General features: G+C 59.9%; 1 protein-coding gene across 1 annotated transcript in view; it reads left to right on the forward strand.

The window, feature by feature from the left end:
* LOC311528753 (putative hydrolase PNKD) overlaps positions 1-11,401 on the forward strand; it is a 34,610-nt gene extending 23,209 nt beyond the window's left edge. The window contains exons 5-9 of the mRNA XM_084644154.1: positions 3,007-3,099; positions 3,524-3,687; positions 4,567-4,653; positions 6,308-6,423; positions 7,490-11,401. Coding sequence (XP_084500280.1) covers positions 3,007-3,099; positions 3,524-3,687; positions 4,567-4,653; positions 6,308-6,423; positions 7,490-7,663 — 634 coding nt within the window. The 3' untranslated portion in view covers positions 7,664-11,401. The remainder of the gene's footprint in view (positions 1-3,006; positions 3,100-3,523; positions 3,688-4,566; positions 4,654-6,307; positions 6,424-7,489) is intronic.
* The last annotated feature ends 7,892 nt before the right edge of the window (positions 11,402-19,293 follow it).

Genomic DNA, 19,293 nt, shown 5'->3' on the forward strand with positions numbered 1-19,293 from the left:
GAGCGTGATCGCCCAGGGGGACGGCCCCCTGAGTTTGGGGCGGTTGCAGATGGGCGCAGGGGAGCCTGGGAGGGGTGCCCTGCAGGGAATGATTGTGCCCTGGCAGAGGGGGCAGGATGGGCCCCAAGAGGCCTGCCGTTCTGCCCTCATGTCCCCCCACCCCACCCCCAGCGGCCCTCCACCCCACCCACCCACACGCCAGGGCGAGTCCCTGCTGGGGATGCCTGGAGTCTGGCCTCCGAATGAGAAGCCTCACAGAATGGAGCGAGCAGGGATTGTCTGGGGGTGGGGAGGTGTCCCCCCCCCCGTCCCCCCCAAAGCATGGAGCACCCTGTTCTCCTGGGAATTGGGGCGGCTGAACGGGGATGGGCTGTTAAAGGAGGGGGGCAGGGCCCTGTGCCTGGTGGAGGGGGGGCCTGAGTAGATGTCCTCACCCCAGGTAGCACGGATGGGGGGGTTGGTCAGCAGTGGGAGAAAGTTGGGGTGCCAGTGGAAGCCAGGGAGGGTTTTAGCATCTGGTGGGGGAGGGGAAGGGAAGGCACAAAAACTACCCCCCTTGCCCCGCCCCTCCTCTGAGGCCCCGCCCCCATTCACCCCATCCCTCCCCTTTCTCTGTTGCTCTTCCCACCGGGCTGGATGAGGGGGTGGGGGCGGGATGAGGGACTTGGAGTGCAGGAGGGGGCTCCGTGCTGGGGCTGAGGGGTTCAGAGTGTGGGAGGGGGCTCTGGGCTGGGGTGCGGGGGGTGGGAGGGCTCTGGCTGGCGGTGCAGCGTCCGGGGTGGGGCTGGGGATGAGGGGTTTGGCCTGCAGGAGGGGGCTCCAGGCTGGGGCAGGGGGTTGGGGTGCGAGAGGGGTGCGGGCTCTGGGGTGGGGCCAGGGATGAGGGGCTAGGGGTGCAGGAGGAAGCTCCGGGCTGGGGGGGGGGAGCCGAGAGATTTGGAGTATGGGAGGGGGCTCCAGGCTGGGGCAGGGGGTTGGGGTGCGAGAGGGGTGCGGGCTCTGGGGTGGGGCCAGGGATGAGGGGCTAGGGGTGCAGGAGGAAGCTCCGGGCTGGGGGGGGGGGGAGCCGAGAGATTTGGAGTATGGGAGGGGGCTCCAGGCTGGGGCAGGGGGTTGGGGTGCGAGAGGGGTGCGGGCTCTGGGGTGGGGCCAGGGATGAGGGGCTAGGGGTGCAGGAGGAAGCTCCGGGCTGGGGGGGGGGGAGCCGAGAGATTTGGAGTATGGGAGGGGGCTCCAGGCTGGGGCAGGGGGTTGGGGTGCGAGAGGGGTGCGGGCTCTGGGGTGGGGCCAGGGATGAGGGGCTAGGGGTGCAGGAGGAAGCTCCGGGCTGGGGTGGGGGGAGCCGAGAGATTTGGAGTATGGGAGGGGGCTCCAGGCTGGGGCAGGGGGTTGGGGTGCGAGAGGGGTGCGGGCTCTGGGGTGGGGCCAGAAATGAGGGGTTCAGGGTGTGTGAGGGGACTCCAGGCAGGGTGGTAGGGGGAGCTGACAGTCTCTCGTGTAGGGATCACAGCGGTGGGGGCGTGAGGGTGGGGGGCTCGGCTGGGGGTAGGAGCGCCTGGTGGGGGGAGTTGACAGTCTCTCGCACAGGGATCACGGGGGGACGGGGGGCTCGGCTGGCGGGGGGAGCTGACAGTCTCTCGTGCAGGGATCACGGAGGGAGCGGGGGGCTCGGCTGGTGGGGGGAGCTGACAGTCTCTCGTGCAGGGATCACGGGGGGAGCGGGGGGCTCAGCTGGCGGGGGGAGCTGACAGTCTCTCTCGTGCAGGGATCACGGGGGAGCTCGGCTGGTGGGGGGAGCTGACAGTCTCTCGTGCAGGGATCACGGGGGGAGCGGGGGGCTCGGCTGGCGGGGGGAGCTGACAGTCTCTCGTGCAGGGATCACGGGGGGAGCGGGGGGAGCTGACAGTCTCTCGTGCAGGGATCACGGAGGGAGCGGGGGGCTCGGCTGGCGGGGGGAGCTGACAGTCTCTCTCGTGCAGGGATCACGGGGGAGCTCGGCTGGCGGGGGGAGCTGACAGTCTCTCTCGTGCAGGGATCACGGGGGAGCTCGGCTGGCGGGGGGAGCTGACAGTCTCTCGTGCAGGGATCACGGGGGAGCTCGGCTGGCGGGGGGAGCTGACACTCTCTCGTGCAGGGATCACGGGGAGACGGGGGGCTCGGCTGGCGGGGGGAGCTGACACTCTCTCGTGCAGGGATCACGGGGAGACGGGGGGCTCGGCTGGCGGGGGGAGCTGACAGTCTCTCGTGCAGGGATCACGGGGAGACGGGGGCTCGGCTGGCGGGGGGAGCTGACAGTCTCTCGTGCAGGGATCACGGGGGGATGGGGGGCTCGGCTGGCGGGGGGAGCTGACAGTCTCTCTCGTGCAGGGATCACGGGGAAGCGGGGGGGCTCGGCTGGCGGGGGGAGCTGACAGTCTCTCTCTTGCAGGGATCACGGTGGGGGGGGCTTGGCTGGCGGGGGGAGCTGACAGTCTCTCGCGCAGGGATCACGGGGGGACGGGGGCTCGGCTGGCGGGGGGAGCTGACAGTCTCTCGCGCAGGGATCACGGGGGGACGGGGGGCTCGGCTGGTGGGGGGAACTGACAGTCTCTCCCGCAGGGATCACGGGGGGACGGGGGCTCGGCTGGCGGGGGGAACTGACAGTCTCTCGCGCAGGGATCACGGGGGGACGGGGGCTCGGCTGGCGGGGGGAGCTGACAGTCTCTTGCGCAGGGATCACGGGGGGACGGGGGGCTCGGCTGGCGGGGGGAACTGACAGTCTCTCCCGCAGGGATCACGGGGGGACGGGGGCTCGGCTGGCGGGGGGAGCTGACAGTCTCTCGCGCAGGGATCACGGGGGGACGGGGGGCTCGGCTGGCGGGGGGAGCTGACAGTCTCTCGCGCAGGGATCACGGGGGGACGGGGGGCTCGGCTGGCGGGGGGAGCTGACAGTCCCTCTCGTGCAGGGATCACGGGGAAGCGGGGGGGCTCGGCTGGCGGGGGGAGCTGACAGTCTCTCTCGTGCAGGGATCACAGCGGGGGGAACATGGTGCTGAGACGGCGTTACGGCTCCTGCAGGGTGTATGGCAGTGCCTGCGATGCCATCCCGGAGCTCACCAAGTAAGCGGTGCTGGGTCCCTGGCCGGGGACTGGAGGGGCGCATGCCCACAGGGTCTGGGACTCCACCCCAGGCCTCCCCTACCCTCCGGGGCGAGCGGGCAGCACGGTCTTCATAGCCCTGCTTCGTCACCGCCTTCTCTCCTGCGTCTGCCCCTCGGGATGGTGACGGGGCCATGCGTCCCCTGGGAGCTGGGCTGAGCCCTGCCAAACTCATGTCACGTGTGGGCCGATCAGCGGCCAGTGCACGGATGGTCACTGCTGGCCTAGCCTTCGCGGCTGAGGCCTGTCCGCAGGGCGGGCCGGGGGCATCCCCCGGTCAGGGGATCAGCCTGGCCCCAGAGTCCAGAGCAATCCATCTGGCTTCCACACCCTGCCAGAGCATCCTCCCAGGGCCCTAACAGCCTCCTGTCCTGCCCCCGTGCAGCCCCCTCTCGGATAAGGAGACCGTCACTGTGGGACAGCTGCGCTTCAAGGCTCTCTTCACCCCGGGGCACACCGTGGGGCACATGGTCTACGTGCTGGATGGGAAGCCCTTCGAGGGGCCGGCCTGCCTCTTCTCTGGAGACCTCCTCTTCCTCTCGGGCTGCGGTGAGCTGGGCTCCTTTGGTTCTGTCTATGGTATCTGCCCTGCGGGGGGAGGCACAGCTCATTGCGGGGGGTTGGGCCCACCTGCTTCCTCCCTTCACTCTTCAGGATGAACAAGATGTGGCTGGCACGAGGTCGGGCTTCCCTAAGCTTCCCTGTTCCTCCCCAGAGGGGGCTGCATTTTAGTGTTGGGGGAAAGGAGGGGCCGGGGCATTGTTTTTTGTCAGGGACTAACAGCCCCACTAACCAGCCCTCAGTTGCTCTTTGGTTCCTTCCCCCGACCTCCCTCTGCCCCACGCCACTCTGGGGACAGTGGGGTCTGCGCCCCGTTGGCAGCATCGGGGGCGAAACTTAGGTCCTCTGGCTCTAGAAGCTCCTGTCTCTGCCCCTGGATCTCGGGGGGGCGCTCCCCCTCCGCAGCAGCAGTAGAGAGTCCATTATCCTCTGGGGGCTGGGGCCGCTCACAGACGCTTTGCGGAGCAAGGTGTGAGAGGGGGTGGGGCGGCCTGTGGAGTTCGGGCACTGCTGGCATGGTGGTGGGTGGGGGCTGCAAGACCCTGCCGTGGGGCCTGGGTTGTAAACACCCCACGTGAGAGAGGGGGCAAGCGAAACAGCTCCTCATGGGGGGAGGGGGTTGGCCCTTGGCCTGCGACCCAGGTTGGGTCTGACCTAGACCTGCAAGGAGGGGAAGGAGTCCCCGCTTCTGGGCCTGGGCCCAGTTGGCGCCAAAGCACGGCCGGGGTCTCATCCGTGAGCCTGGTATCCGTCCACGGCCGAGGGGCAGGTTGGGGGCGAGGCTGGGGCAGAATAGGGAACGGAGCCCTGCGGTGTGTGGGGACCACCATCCCCTCCCCGGTAACATGTGGTCCCCCGGTCTTGCAGGGCGGATATTCGAGGGGACGCCGGAAACCATGCTGACCTCTCTGGACACAGCTGCGGACCTGGCAGAGGACACGCTGCTCTGGCCAGGTGAGCGCCCCCTGCCAGGCAGCAGGCTCGAGGGTGGGGTTTGTGGGGCAGGGAACGGGGGGGGAGCAGAGGCCGGGGGAATCCCCCGATCTCCGTGTCCCGCTGCACAGGGGCCGCGCTGCAGGGGCAGGAGTGCAGCCTGGCCGCTGTGGGAGACGAGGGTGAGGGGTCGCTGCACCAGGTGAGGGTCCCCGCTCGGCTGCATCGGCAAAGCGCCGGGGAGGGGGGCGCAGGGCAGCCTGCGGCGCTGACATAGGCCTGCAAGGAGGGGAAGGAGTCCCCGCTCCTGGGCCTGGGCCCACTTGGCGCCAAAGCACGGCCGGGGTCTCATCCGTGAGCCTGGTATCCATCCACGGCCGAGGGGCAGGTTGGGGGCGAGGCTGGGGCAGAACCAGGCGGGCTGCTGCTGGGTGGGATTGAGGGCAGCGTTCCCGCGCGTTTCTTACGTCCATGTGCGGAGTGAATGTGACACATCACCTCCATATCAGTGCACATAACAAAAGGCATAGGCTGGGGTAGGATGCGGGCTCTGGGGTGGGACTGGGGATGAGGGGTTTGGGGTGTGGGAGGGGGCTCAGGGCAGGGGCAGAGGGTTGGGGTATGGGGGGGATGCAGGCTCTGGGGTGGGACTGGGAATGAGGGGTTTGGGGTGTGGGAGGGGGCTCAGGGCAGGGGCAGAGGGTTGGGGTATGGGGGGGATGCAGGCTCTGGTGTGGGACTGGGAATGAGGGGTTTGGGGTGTGGGAGGGGGCTCAGGGCAGGGGCAGAGGGTTGGGGTATGGGGGGGATGCAGGCTCTGGGGTGGGACTGGGGATGAGGGGTTTGGGAGGGGGCTCAGGGCAGGGGCAGAGGGTTGGGCTGCGGGGGGGATGCGGGCTCTGGGGTGAGACTGGGGATGAAGGGTTTGGGGTGTGGGAGGGGGCTCAGGGCTGGGACAGAGGGTTGGGGTGCGCGGGGTGAGGGCTCCAGCTTGGGGTGAAGGCTCTGGGATGGGGGTTTGGGGTGCGGGTGGGGGCTCGAGGCTGGGGTGCAGGCTCTGGGGTGGGGCCAGGGATGACGGGTGTGGGGTGCAGGCTGCCCTGGGCTGTGGTGGGGAGAGAAGACTCCCCCCCAGCCCTCTCTTGCAGCTTGGGGCTGGGGGAGGGGTGCCTCCCCCTGGGCACACCAGCTCCAGCGGGCCTGGCCCGAGCCCAGGGTGGGGCTCCTCTCCCCTGGTCCTGGCAAGTCCGGGGCAGGACCATGGCGGGGCTGGTGGGGAGAGGCTCCTCTCCCTGTCGCTGACCCGAGCCCCTGCGCGGGGCTCAATAGGCAGCTGCCTGGCCACACAGCGTAGAGGGAACTTGGGTTGAGGGGCATCGTGGCTGCTTCTGACCTTCCTGCTCTGTCCAGAGCTCTGGTTTCCTTGGCTCCGTGCCCCTCACCCGTCTCTAGCCGATCTGCTGGCCCCTTGCCTGCCCCACCCAGCCACCCTGGAGGGCAGCAGGTGATGGTCCCATAAGGCAGAAGCCCGGCGAGGGGCCGGCACAGGCGGGAATAGAACCCAGGTCGCCTGGCTCCCTGCCGGGTGCTTGGCTCGCCAGTCCGTGCTCTTAACCGGAGCCCCAGCCCGGGCCAGCCCCCTCCCCCCCGTTCACTGCCCTCTCTGCTCCCCAAGGACACGAATATGCCCTGGACTGCCTGACGTTTGCCAGCCTGCTGGAGCTGGAGAACCCCGTGCTGGAGCAGAAGCTGCAGTGGGTGAATCAGCAGCGGCTGGAGAAGAGGAGCACGGTGAGTGCCGGTGGGGGAGTGCGCCCGGGCCTTGGCATCCGGTGCAGGTGCCCCTCGCACGGGGCCCGGTTCGCTTTCCTGGCTCTTCCCCCCCTCTCTCTCTCCCTGCGCCGGGGCTGGGAAACACCTGGCCGGAAGCTGGTGCCGCTTCCCCTGCTGCTCGGATCCAGCTGCTTCCTAGCCTGGCGGCAGGGGGCGGGGGGCACAGGCTGGTTTGAATTCACACCCGCCCCGCAGGAACCCAAAGGGAATCAGGTGCTGGGGCAAGGCCAGGAGAATGGCTGTCTGGGGTCGGCTGTATGTTGCACTATATTAATCTGTCACCATGCGGCCGGCAGCCTGCAAAATCCAGCATTCGAAGGGTTATGCTTGGCAAGCAGGGGCCAGGTCCCTTTGCCCCCATGGTCCCTGCCTCATTCACTGAAGGCCCCCCACCCCCAAGCTGCTCCCCATGCATCTGCAGCTCGCTGGATAGCCATAACCCATAGGGCACAGGCCACAGCAGTGTCCATTCCCTCTGCACCCCTAAACACCCTCCCTGTACCCCATTAATGTGTCTTGACCCTATTGGGGCCACTGTTAAGGGCAGATAGTCCGAGTAATTCCATTCCACCTTCCTAAATTCGCCTCGCAGGGTTTCATCTGCACTTGGGGTCTGTCTTGGCTTCCCATCCTAACCCCGCTGGAGCTTGCTGCTGTTGCTGTTATATACGGCTGCCACACCCCACCGCAGAGGCAGCCGCATTTGAGTAATCTCTTGTGTTTATACAGCCCCTGGCACAATGGAGTGCTGGGGTTACGACAATCCAAATAGTAAAGGGAAATAGCTTTGAAATTGGTTTATAGGAGCCGGTCTCTAGGTAAAAGGAGCTGGAGAAGTTACGGATTTTGGATGCAAACAGGCTGCAGGCTCGGTGCCCCTTCTGGGGATTATGCCATGCAGTGTGCGTTGCCTCTTTCATGCTGGGATCTGGAGTCTCAACGGGCTGCAGCTCTGCGCGGGGTGCGTCGGAGGCCGCGGTCCGCTGTACGCGTGCTGACCTGTCCCCGTCTCTCCCCGCCCCAGTGCCCCTCCACCATCGGCGAGGAGAAGGAATACAACCCGTTCCTGCGGACCCACTGCCGGGAGCTGCACCGGGCCCTGGGGCTGCAGCGGCTGAGTGGCGAGGACTGGGACAGCTTCCGGGCGCGGGTGCTGAAGGAGGTGCGGTGCCGCAAGGACGTCTACAAGGCCAACTAGCCCCCTGGCAGGGCGACGGGAGGGCTCTGCCCCATGAGCAGCCTCCCGAAGGCGCGTGACCTTCCCTGTTGGGGTGGGGAGTGTCTGGCTGGGAAAGGGTCTCACCCCCTCAGGGCGATGGGGCGGGTTCGTGAGCCGGGAACGCCTCCTCCCTGTGGATAAAGGCGGGTTCAGCTGGCATCCCCCCCCCGCCCTGCTTTCTCAAGAGGGCTCGTCTCCAGACAAAGTGGATCCTTGCTGGTGGACAGAAGAATGGGGGGCAGGTGGTAAAATCCAGGATGACACCCCCCCCCCCCAACCCACCCCCAGGAGGCGTCTGACTCCACATGGTGCCAGCATGCTGCTGACCTCTGATTGCCGCTGGCTGCTGGGGATGAATAGCTAGGGGGCGGGGGCGGGCCGTTGGCAAGGGTGCCCGGGAAAGCTTTTCCAGGGAGCAGGGCTGTGACTTTGTTTCTCTGGGGGACCGGACTGTGGCTGGTGGAAGTGCAGGCCCAGGGGTTAGCCCGTGAAGTGCACATGGTCTCTTCAGTACAGGCTCGCAGCCTGAGGAAATGCAGATCCCTCATGCAGTGCCCGGTCCCGAGCCAAGCTGGGCAGCCCAGCGTGTGGGGAGGGGCGCTGCCCGAGGCGGCATCGGGGACAGCACCGCGACTGGTCTGTCGGTTATCTCCTCTGCGTCCTGTCCCAGCCGGCCCCGCTTTTGGGGCCCCGCTGACTCCTCCGTGAGCACACGCCCGCCCCCGCCCGCTGGCTGGGAGAGACCAGGATGAACCACAACAAAAGCACCAGCCGGGGGCGCTGCTGCACGGACTCCAGCTCTGATATTGGACGGAAACCCCCCCCCCGGCGCTGAACGTTCCTGGCAGCCGCCTTCTCCCTGCAGCACGGGGACGGGCGCAGCCGTGCTGGCAGGGATCAAGGATGAAGCTGTGCCGTTGGCCTGCCCCCCCGGCCGGCTGGTGGCTTCCCTTCAGGTCTGTGTGTTAACTTTGGTGGTGGTGGTTCCCCGATTGAAGCAAGACCTGCTCCATGCAACTGGGGTGTGGGGAGTGTGTGTGTGTGGAGGGGGGTGGAGTGTGTCTGTGTTTTGGGGGTTACGTCCTAAAGGATTTTCTGGTCCCCAGTCCAAGCACAAGGATCCTGTGAGTATATAGCACAGCTCGCCAGCCTGGTGATGGTTCTACGCCTGCCCCCTTTGCTCTGGAGGTCGTTGGGGGCTGGGAGAAACACACCCCTCCCTTCAGAGCCCACGGGGGCCCCTTCGGAACCACGCCAAACCCCTGGGGCAGAGCAGCCTGCCTCCTTAGCAGCCCCAGCTGAGGGAGCAAGAAACCTGCCTTGCATTCGAACCCAGCCTGCAGGCCCCAGTGGCTTTAAACCAGGGCCGGGTGTGAAACGTTCCCTGGGAAACTTCAAACCCTCGCCCGTTGAGGGTTTTGCATTTTGATCGAACTTGTGATGGTGAATCCATTTAGGGCCATGAGACCCAGCCTGCTTCCTCCCCCTGACTGCGCCCATTTGCCCTTCTCGGAAGACGAGAATGCAGGGGTGTCCAGCCCCATTGCAAAGGCAGTGAATTTTAAAACCCCTGTAAGGAAACTAACCTGTGAAATTTGCTGCCAGGAGATCACCGTGAAACCAAGAGCTTAGCAGGGTGGATGGCCAAGGGTCAGCCATTCCTGGGGCTGAGAATAGCCACAATTACACGGGGTGGGGCACAATGCTGGGTCTCTCAGGCCATGAGCTAACCTCAAGCTGCCGGGGTTAGGGGAAACTTCCTCCAAGCACACATTGTCCCCAAATTTTCCACTGGGGGAGTTCTTCCTTTTTCTGAAGCAGCTGGTCCTGGTGACTGTTAGAGACAGGATACCGGGCTTGGGCAACCAGAGTGGAAACTAGTGTGGATGCTTGCTTCGGGTGAAATTGTGGGCCCATTGGAATCTGTTATCATTGGCTTCAGTGGGGCCAGGCCTCCATGGTCCCCTTGTTTACGATGGACCCCAAAAAGGGATCCATCTAGTAAACCAAACCTCTTCAGGGGGGAAGGGCCAGAAAAGAACCAAGGAAATCTAACCTGCAATGTTCTTATCCGTATAAATGTCTGACCCTGTATTGAATCCTGGAAAGCTCTAGGTCTCGATGCTGTCCTGTGGCAATGAGTTCCACTGGCTGCATAGATCAAAGGAAATACTTTTTCGCACAATGCACCGGGTTACATTTGCTGCCCTTCACTTTCAATGAACGCAATGTATAAGAGGATGCACAAGGATTTTGTATTAGGAGAGAACGGGCGGTGTTCAACAAGTGGGGGTGAATTCACCCGTCATCCAGGGAACAAAGAGCACCCCCCGCTTAGCATTTGGATAGACAGGCCCAGGGCCTAGTTATAAACAACTTTGTCCCCATGGAGGCTGCAGTGGGGGATAAATGTTTGCAGACACATGCTTTTAAGTGTGCAGCGCATGATGGAGGTTGGTGGATTGCAGGGGTGTTTCTCTGGAGAGGGGCTGGAAAAGGGGAGTTTAAGGTGGATTTAGTGCATTGAACTGACCTGGTTATTTGAAAAGCCACATCGTAGGGGCTGGAGGGGCAACGCCAGCGGGTGAGGGGACAGGACGTTTCGGGGCTTGGAGGTTCTCATTAATGTCAGATGTTACCAATAGCTCACTCTCCCTGTCTGCAAGTGGGGAGGTAGCTAAGTCAGGTGAGTGGAGGACAGAGAGCCAGGAGGGATAGCTCAGTGGTTTGAGCATTGGCCTGCTAAACCCAGGGTTGTGAGTTCAATCCTTGAGGGGGTCATTTAGGGATCTGGGGCAAAAATTGGGGACTGGTCCTGCTTTGAGCAGGGGGTTGGACTAGATGACCTCCTGAGGTCCCTTCCAACCCATTCTCTGGGTTCTATTCCTGGCTCTGGGGTCTAGTAGTTAGAGGAGGGGGTTGAGGGACTGGGAGTCAAGACTCCTGGGTTCTATTCCTGGCTTTACCATTGATTCCCTGTAGAGCTAGTCACTTCCCACTTCGGTACCTCAGTTTTCCCTACCGCTGAAATCATGATCCTACTTCCCAGTCTCCCAGGGAAGTCACGAGTTCATGACTCCGTGTGAAGGGTTTTGGAGACGTAAAAGCCCTACACTCTGTAAGCACTAAGCGGAGCTGGGTCAGGATGTGGGTTTCTCCATTGGGTTCTGGTGACTCTACCTTTGCTCTTGGGGTTTATATTGTTATCGACACTCCCTTGATAAAAATGCAGCCACATCGGGGAGGGAAACATGGTCTAGTGGCCAGAGGACAGGACAGTGGGGTTCCTTTCCCAGGTCTTGCTGGGTGACCTTGGACAGGTCGCAGCACTTTGTGCCTCAGTTTCCCCATCCGTGAAATAGGGCAGCTACCTCCTGACAGTGGTTGTGGGGCTCCCTGTGGGCTGGGCAGCGCCGCAGAAGCACAGTGTTAGAGATGATACACTAGGTCAGGATTTATTCAGTCTGTTTTTTTCCCCCCCTCCCTTTCTCTTACGCTTGGAAATAGATCGCCACTAACGATTCCAAACTGTGAGGCTTAGCTGAGCCAGGCAGCCCTGGAGACAGCGGGTGTGGAGTAGGTCAGGAGGCAGGTTTCAGCTGACCCCCTTTGCTCCCGGCGCTCGGAGATGGGCTGGGATTGTGACGCCTCTTGTATCCAGTGTTCAGTGTTCGCTGTGGATTGTAAAAATGCCAGTAAAGCAACCCTTCAGTTTTACTGTTGTTTCGTGCGATTGGCCTGTCAAGACACAGGGAACTTTGTGCTCATGACAGCAAGGGAGTAATAGCACCGGCGTAAGGCAGGCACGGACTGGGACACCCCCCAGCACCGCTGTGCCAATGCGTCTCCGTGCCAGCCCCCAGCCTGCGACTGCTGTTAGGGTCACAGCCTTGCTCCTGGGCCGCAGACCCACTCAGTCCTGGGGCATCCCCGTTACTCTCATCTGCCCCTCCCGACGTGAGGCTGCCAGTCATGCTGAAGTGGAGGGTGTGGGGGGGTGTCATATGGACAGACTCCCCGTTGGGATGATCCCATCAAGTTGAACAGAGGAAGAGCCACTTTCTAGGTTACTGAACCAACCTCAGAACTGAGCAGAGAATTCCAGCCCACGCTCTCGAATTCTGTAGAGTGGCTCAAGCCATGCTCTGGGCTAGGCTATGGGATGCAGAGTATCTTCTAGACCCCTCTGGGCTTCATCCCCATCGGATCCCATCTGGTTTTCCTGTGTGCCCAGTCTGAGGCCAGCAAATTCGCTTCACTGGTGACCTGCAGCAGGGGCCGATCCCTGGGCTCCACAGAGAAAAGGAGCTTAAGCCTTTACGCTCCACTCCCTGCTTCCCTCCCTCTGCCCCAGAAGCTGCATTCGTTGATGGAATAAGAAATAGGAGAAACACGGGCAAAGCCCATTCTCCAGGGTCCTTTAATGAGGCCCCTGCCCCTCCGATCCTGTAACCAACGGGTTGCTGCATCTTCCAGATTGGGGGGTCAGTAGTGCAATGTCCTACTCACTCTTCCCAACCTTCATGCAACTTCGCTAGCCTTGACTGGCCTCTGGCCTGTCCCTGGGGATAAGCCAGGCCCGTTTTCTGAGGCAGGTGTGTGTGTGTGAAATGGGCTGTCTCTCTACAGGGAGCCGATATCCAGGGGAAGGGAGTCCTTCACCCCCGCAGCCCCCTGCCAATGCCCGGTGGGAAAACTCCTTCCCGGTGCCTGTCATCGATGTTCTCAATGGACGGGCTCCTTCATGAGCTAACCAAGCCAGCTGGGCTGCAGGGCAGGGGTTAGCATGGGGTCTTCAGCATTCTCTCTCCCCCTGGTGTGGGGCAGGGCGGGATCTCAGTGTAAGGGGGGCAGACCCCCCAGGGACTGAGGGTGCAGGGTGGGAGGGGACCAGGAGAGGTGGGAGGGATCTCCAGCTGGCAGATCACAGCGGGCGGAGGGGCACAACGCCCAGAGGTGAGCTGCAGGCCAGGGCAGATTTGTGCAGGACGGTGAGGAGGCTACACAAGCCCTGGAGGCAGCCAGCGACAGGGTGGGGGCGGGGGGGGGGGGGGATGGTTGTGGTGGGCTGGTGATTCTTGGTGGCCTCCAGTGCCCCTTGGTCCCCCAGGCTGGAAGGGGGGGTGGGCTCCAGCTGGCCCCTTTGGCCTGTGTTCCGGCGGAGTGAGCACCTGCATTGCCCGTTAGCATCAATGGGACTTGGGGGGTGGGCGGCTAGTGCTCTGCTCAGGGGAGAGAGCCAGGGCCATGACTGAGCCAGGCAGACTGGCCTCCCCCGGGGGCTGAGGGAAACTGTCCCCACTGCCGGCCTCGCTGGATCTGTGCTGTGGACCCGCGACCTTCGCCTTCCAGCCCCTTTAACTGGCGTGAAATTCCATCAGCAGGGAAGCTTGGCCAGGTAAATGGCCCCTGGTTCCTGTCCAGACAACTCCCTGCCGGGAACCAGTGGGGCTAGAGATACGGGGTTAGCTGTTCCCGCCTCCACTCCCAGGGGTCCGTCTCTGGGCGTCTGCCCTTTGCCCTGTAGCCACCCGCACTGAGCTGCGGAGCGCGTATCGTCAATCCCAAGTGTGTCTGGGGGCCCCATCCCCACCAAACCGGCGGATCTGACCCCACAGAGCTGCCTCTCCCGGTTAACCCGGTGTGGGGGACCCAGCCCTTTGGCACAACCTTGGTTGTGGTGTTGTTTAAACGCCGGCAGGTAGAGACCTGCCCGAAGGCGAGCGTGTGCCCAGGCCTCGGTAGTGACTAGACAGCGGGGATGATGCAAAGGAGGAAATGGGATGGGACTAGGGGTGTGTAGACTGGACAGCGGAGATCACCTGCCTCGCCAGGACCAGCTGCCAAGGCTCTGGGGCTGTCGTGGCCGCCGTGAGGCTCGGGGGCTTTGGCGGAGAAGGCTGCGGCTGTCTGACTTGGGGGATGGAGTTCGTGCCGTGGACGAGGGGCCGCTTGGGAGAGCTCATGGGAGAAGAGGACAAGGGGGCACTCGAGGCTGGTATGGATGGCACAGCAGAAGCACCAGGGTAATGAAGCTGAGGGGTGTGGCAGGGGACCGTCAGGCAGGGCCTCGGAGAGGCAGCAAGTTGTCGCTGATGCGATGGAGAAGGGGGAGCAGCGAGAAAGGGGGTTTCGACAGCAGCGTCTCGCATGGATTTGGAGGTGAGGGTGGGGCCGAGGGGGCAGCAGCCGACCCACCTATTCCCCGGTGTCGGGGGTTCTCGGAAGTCGCAAGGCTGCTGTTCCTCAGCTCTGGGCGAGGTGGGGATCTCGGGGAAGAGCGGAGGCAGAGGCCTCCAAATTGGCTCTGCCAGGCATCACCCCAGCTGGGGTAAACTTTGAACCATCGACTTGGCCGCCTGCCGCGCCTTTGGGGGAGGAGGCGTTGGGCTTGTCTCCGCCGAAAGCGGCGCATGTCCATCAGCACAGCGCCCCCTAGCGCCCTGCTTGGGGTCCGCACACGCTCAGTGGGGAATGTGCCCCCTGTTCAGCCCCACACATCCCCCCCCCGGTACCAGGCTGGGGTATTAGAATCGGCACGGACGTGGGGAGGAGAGCGCCCTCTGCTGACTCACAGGTCTCATTCGCTGCCATGTACCGTGGGTTTTCCCCTGGGAGTCTCCCGTCCCAGTACTGATCAGCCCAGGCCTCTCTAGCGTCGCCCTCACGTCTCTGGTCAGCTGTTTACAGCGTAGCTGCGGCATCGTGGAAATGTGGTTTTGTTTTTAATGGTGCTGAAGAAGCAACTCCCCCCGTTAAGCTCCCCACCTGACTGGCTCTCTCTCTTGCAAAGGGGAGTCATTGCCCTGCGAGCTGGGGAAGGAGTCTAGGTCTCCCAGTGGATTCTCCCTAAGGGTAAGGCCCTTGCAGGGGCCTAGAGCATGCTTGGCGTAAGGGGGCTGAAAGGATCTAGAGCACTGTGCCGTGGAAGAAAGGTGGCTGGTGGGCGGGGTTGATGCAACGTATCCATTGAGGAACAAAGGATGCAGCCAGACGTACAGGATGGCGGCTCGATCCTGGGAAGCAGAGACTGAAGAGGACTTGGGGGGGTGGGGGTGTCATGGTGGATCATCAGCTGAACACGAGCTCCCAATGCAATGCTGTTGCCAAGGGGCCAAATGCGAGCCTGGGATGGATAACTGGGAAGCGCGAGTAGGAGAAAGGTGGATTTGGTACTGGTGCGACTGCTGTTGGAATCCTGTGTCCAATTCTGGGGTCCGCAGTTCCAGAAGGATGTAGATAAATATGAGAGGGGTCAGAGAAGAGCCACGAGAATCATTTAAAGGACTAGTTTCAGAGTAGCAGCCATGTTAGTCTGTATCCGCAAAAAGAACAGGAGGACCTGTGGTACGTTAGAGACTAACAAATTTATTAGAGCATAAGCTTTCGTGGGCTACAGCCCACTTCATTGGATGCATTGAATGGAACATACAGTAAGAAGATATATACATACAGAGAAGGTGGAAGTTGCCATACAAACTGTAAGAGGCTAATTAATTAAGATGAGCTATTATCAGCAGGAGAAAAAAAACTTTTGTAGTGATAATCAAGGTGGCCCATTTAGACAGTTGACAAGAAGGTGTGAGGATACTTACCATGGGGAAATAGATTTAAAGGACTGGAAAACCTGCCTTAGAGTGAGAGACTCCAAGGGACCAATCTGTGTAGCTGAACAAAGGGAAGGTTAAGCGGTGCCTTGATCACAGTCTAAAAGTACCTATAGGGGGAACAAATATTTGACAGTGGGCTCTCCCATTGAGCAGAGGAAGGTCTAACACTGGTTCTTAACCTGGGGTGCACGCACTCCCTGTGGGTGTGAGATGCCCTTTCTGGGGGTGTGAGACAGGCCAGATTTTTTTAGAAGGTAAATCATCGAAAACACAAATTAAGTAAAAAGAACAGGAGGACTTGTGGCACCTTAGAGACTAACCAATTTATTTGAGCATGAGCTTTCGTGAGCTACGGCTCACTTCATCGGATGCATACCCATCTGATGAAGTGAGCTGTAGCTCACGAAAGCTCATGCTCAAATCAATTGGTTAGTCTCTAAGGTGCTACAAGTCCTCCTGTTCTTTTTGCGAATACAGACTAACACGGCTGTTACTCTGAAACAAATTAAGTACAGGCACGTAAGTACAACTATTTTGGTTCATCAGACCTATGTCTTTATTAACATGATACATGATTCCTGAAATATACAAACAAAAAATATATCTAGGTTTAAAGAACTGACCTACTCCCAACGATTTTTGTTAAGGGGGGCAAGAACATATTTTGAGAACCAAAGGGGTGCAGGCTGCAGTAAAGGTTAAGAACCACTGGCTAACACGATCCAATGGCTGGAAGTTGAAGCTAGACAAATTCAGACTGAAAATAAGGTGTAAATTTTTAACAGTGAGGATAATTAACCATCGGAACAATTCACTAAGGGGCATGGCAGATTCTCCATCACTGGCAGTTTTAAAATCAAGATGGGATGTTTTTTCAAACATGTCCTAGTTCTGAAGGAATGATCTGGGGACAGGTCTCTGGCCTCTGCTATGCAGGAGATCAGATGAGAGGAACCCAACAGTTCCTGCTGGCCTGGAATCTCTGAATCTGTTGTGTGGGTCCCTCCTTACAATTCATGGGGAGCAGCTTCCCCCTTGTGACGCTTCCCTCTCCCTGCAGCCTCTTTAGCACCGGCTCTGCCAGGATGACTGAGGCCGCTCTCTGTCTCCCTGGTGTGTCCCACAGGCTGAAGCTGGTCCCAGTGCTTTATCCACAGGTCCCCATTCTTTATTCAAAGGCCAACAATCCTTTTTTATTTTTTCATGTCCTCCATGTAAGATTAAATTTGTAGTAATTTCACCAAAATGAACATGATTATTATAAAATTCAATCACATTAGTAATTATTTGTTAATTAACTAGCTGAATAAAGAGCTGGAGTATGTGACAAAATATTTTTCAGGTTCCCCCCCACCCCCGACACATCTCTGCCACCATTAGGCTGTTCTAAAGTAGCTGGGCCATGGCAAGGCAACACATTGGCTGCCTGGTGCTTTATCCCTGTCTATTGTAGGGTTACTAACAAAGAAAATGCCCAGTAGAAATGTGGGTATGAGACTCAGCGGAGTTTGGGCCAGAAATGAAAGCTTCAGTGTTGGGAGGGGCAGGTCCTTGTCTCTGGTTAATGGTGTCGTGGAGGCAGGGACGTGTCAGTCAGGAGCCCCTGGAAGTGCTTCGTCACACAGAGCCAGTCAAAGCCCAGGGCCTTATTGGAATTTTTTAAAAAGATTTTGGCCTTTGAATAAGGAATTGGGAACCACAACTAACTGGGCCTAAGAATATAAGAACGGCCAGACTGGGTCAGACCAATGGTCCATCTAGCCCCATATCCTGTCTTCCGACAGTGGCCAGTGCCAGGTGCCCCAGAGGGAGTGAACAGAACAGGGAATCATCAAGTGATCCATCCCTTGTCACCCATTCCCAGCTTCTGACAAACAGAGGCTCGGGACACCATCCCTGCCCATCCTGGCTAATAGCCATTGATGGATCTAGCCTCCAGGAACTTATCTAGTTATTTTTTGAAGCCTGTTATAGTCTTGGCCTTCACAACTGTGACGAAGTGGGACTGTTCTTAATGGTTCCTCTGAATAGTGGGGTGGTGCCTCAGTTTCCCCTAGGCAGTTCTTAAGTAGCTAGGGGATGGGATAAGGGCATATGATCATTGCAGAGCCCTAGAGGGCAGGTGTGTGCAGGGGTCTGGACACAGAGAATGGCCGACACCCTGTTTCCTGGCCACTGATGGCCTGGGCCCTTCCCCACTGCAAGGTGAGAGCTAAAGGTTGGAGAACAAAGGAATCCGGTGGCCTCCTGGCCCGGGAAAGGGGAAAGCCCAGAGGAGGAGGGGCTGGAGGGAGTTTCAGTTTGGGGCTGGCTGGAGACATGGAGTGAAGTGCAGACATGGTTGTTTGGCTCACTGGCCCCAAAATGGACCCAGCTGAGGGGTCCAGTTCTCTGCACCTACAAGCTCTGTGTTAGACCATGTTCCTGTCGTCTAATAAACCTCTTTTTTACTGGCTGGCTGAGAGTCCCGTCTGACTGCAAAGTTGGGATGCAGGACCCTCTGGTTTCCCCAGGAGCCCCGCCTGAGTGGACTCGCTGTGGGAAAGGCACGGAGGGGCAGAGGATGCTGAATGCTCCGAGGTCAGACCCAGGAAGGTGGAAGCTGTGTGAGCTGTGTGTCCTGCAGACAGGCTGCTTACAGAAAGGAGACTGCCCCAGAGTCCTGACTGGCTTCATGGGGAGCAGTTCCAGAGCATCGCCCAGGGACTCTGTGACAACAACATCCTCTGGCAAGGAGTTCCACAGGTTGACTGTGCGTTGTGTGAAGAAATACTTCCTTTTGTTTGTTTTAGACCTGCTGCCCATTAATGTCATTTGGTGACCCCTAGTTCTTGTGTTATGAGAAGGAGTGAATAACACTGCCTGATTTACTTTCTCTACCCCAGTCATGATTTTAGACCTATTTCATATCTCCCCTTAGTCGTCTCCATTCCAAGCTGAAAAGTCCCAGTCTTATTCATCTCTCCTCATACGGCAGTCGTTCTATACCCCTAATCATTTTTGTTGCCCTTTTTTTAACCTTTTCCAATTCCAATATCTCTTTTTTGAGATGGGGTGACCACACCTGCACGCAGTATTCAAGATGTGGGCGTACCATGGATTTATATAGAGGCAACATAATATTTTCGGTCTTATCTATCCCTTTAATGATTCCTAACGTTCGCTTTTTTGACGGCCGCTGCACATGGAGTGGATGTTTCCAGGGAACTATCCACAATGGCTCCAAGATCTCTCGAGTGGTAACAGCTCATTTAGACCCCATCATTTTATTGACATCAACTCCTGCTTCAGCATCAGCCCTGAGCAAAGTGAGGTCTCAGTTTTTGCGAATACACCCTGAGTCATCTCCTCCGATTCTGCCGACATCTGTGCTGGGAAGGAGTGGAGTACTCTGGGCCTGTGAAATAAATGCCACCAAACACAGTATAAAGGGAGGGAGAAATTTAACCTTCTGCATCTTAATCTCCCTTCTCACCCCCCCCCCCCCCCAGCCCAGCTGTTCTCCCACGTTCCTCATTTTAGGACTGGCTGCTAGTTTATGGGTCAGGGAAGCCGAGGGGCACGGGGTATTCACCAAGGAACTGTGGACTGATCTGGGGGGCTGGGGGGTGCTACGCATAGTTGGCATAAGAATGACCATAGTGGGGCAGACTAATGGTCCATCCAACCTATCCTGTCTTCCGACAGTGGTCGGGGCCCAGTGCGAATGAACAGAACAGGCCACCATGGAGTGGTTAATGAACCGTGGAGGCACTTAGAGGGGAGACCTCAACCTGTATGCATGACACCTCGTCTTCCTCCTCCTGGGATCCTATGTGGTAGTGATGGGAAAAGCCTCTTAGATCGCTCAGTCTGCAGCTGAGCTAGATCCAGTATCTGTTGCCGCAGATCCAGGGGAGTGAGGGGAACAGCCTGCTGGGAGTCGTAGGCTCCAGGGTCTCCCTGCTCAGAATTCGAAGGGAGGGTGGCTGTGACCTGTTCTGTTGGGGGGGCAGCCCC

Source organism: Lepidochelys olivacea, assembly GCF_965140295.1.
Source record: "Lepidochelys olivacea isolate rLepOli2 genome assembly, chromosome: 11".
Taxonomy (NCBI): domain Eukaryota; kingdom Metazoa; phylum Chordata; order Testudines; family Cheloniidae; genus Lepidochelys; species Lepidochelys olivacea.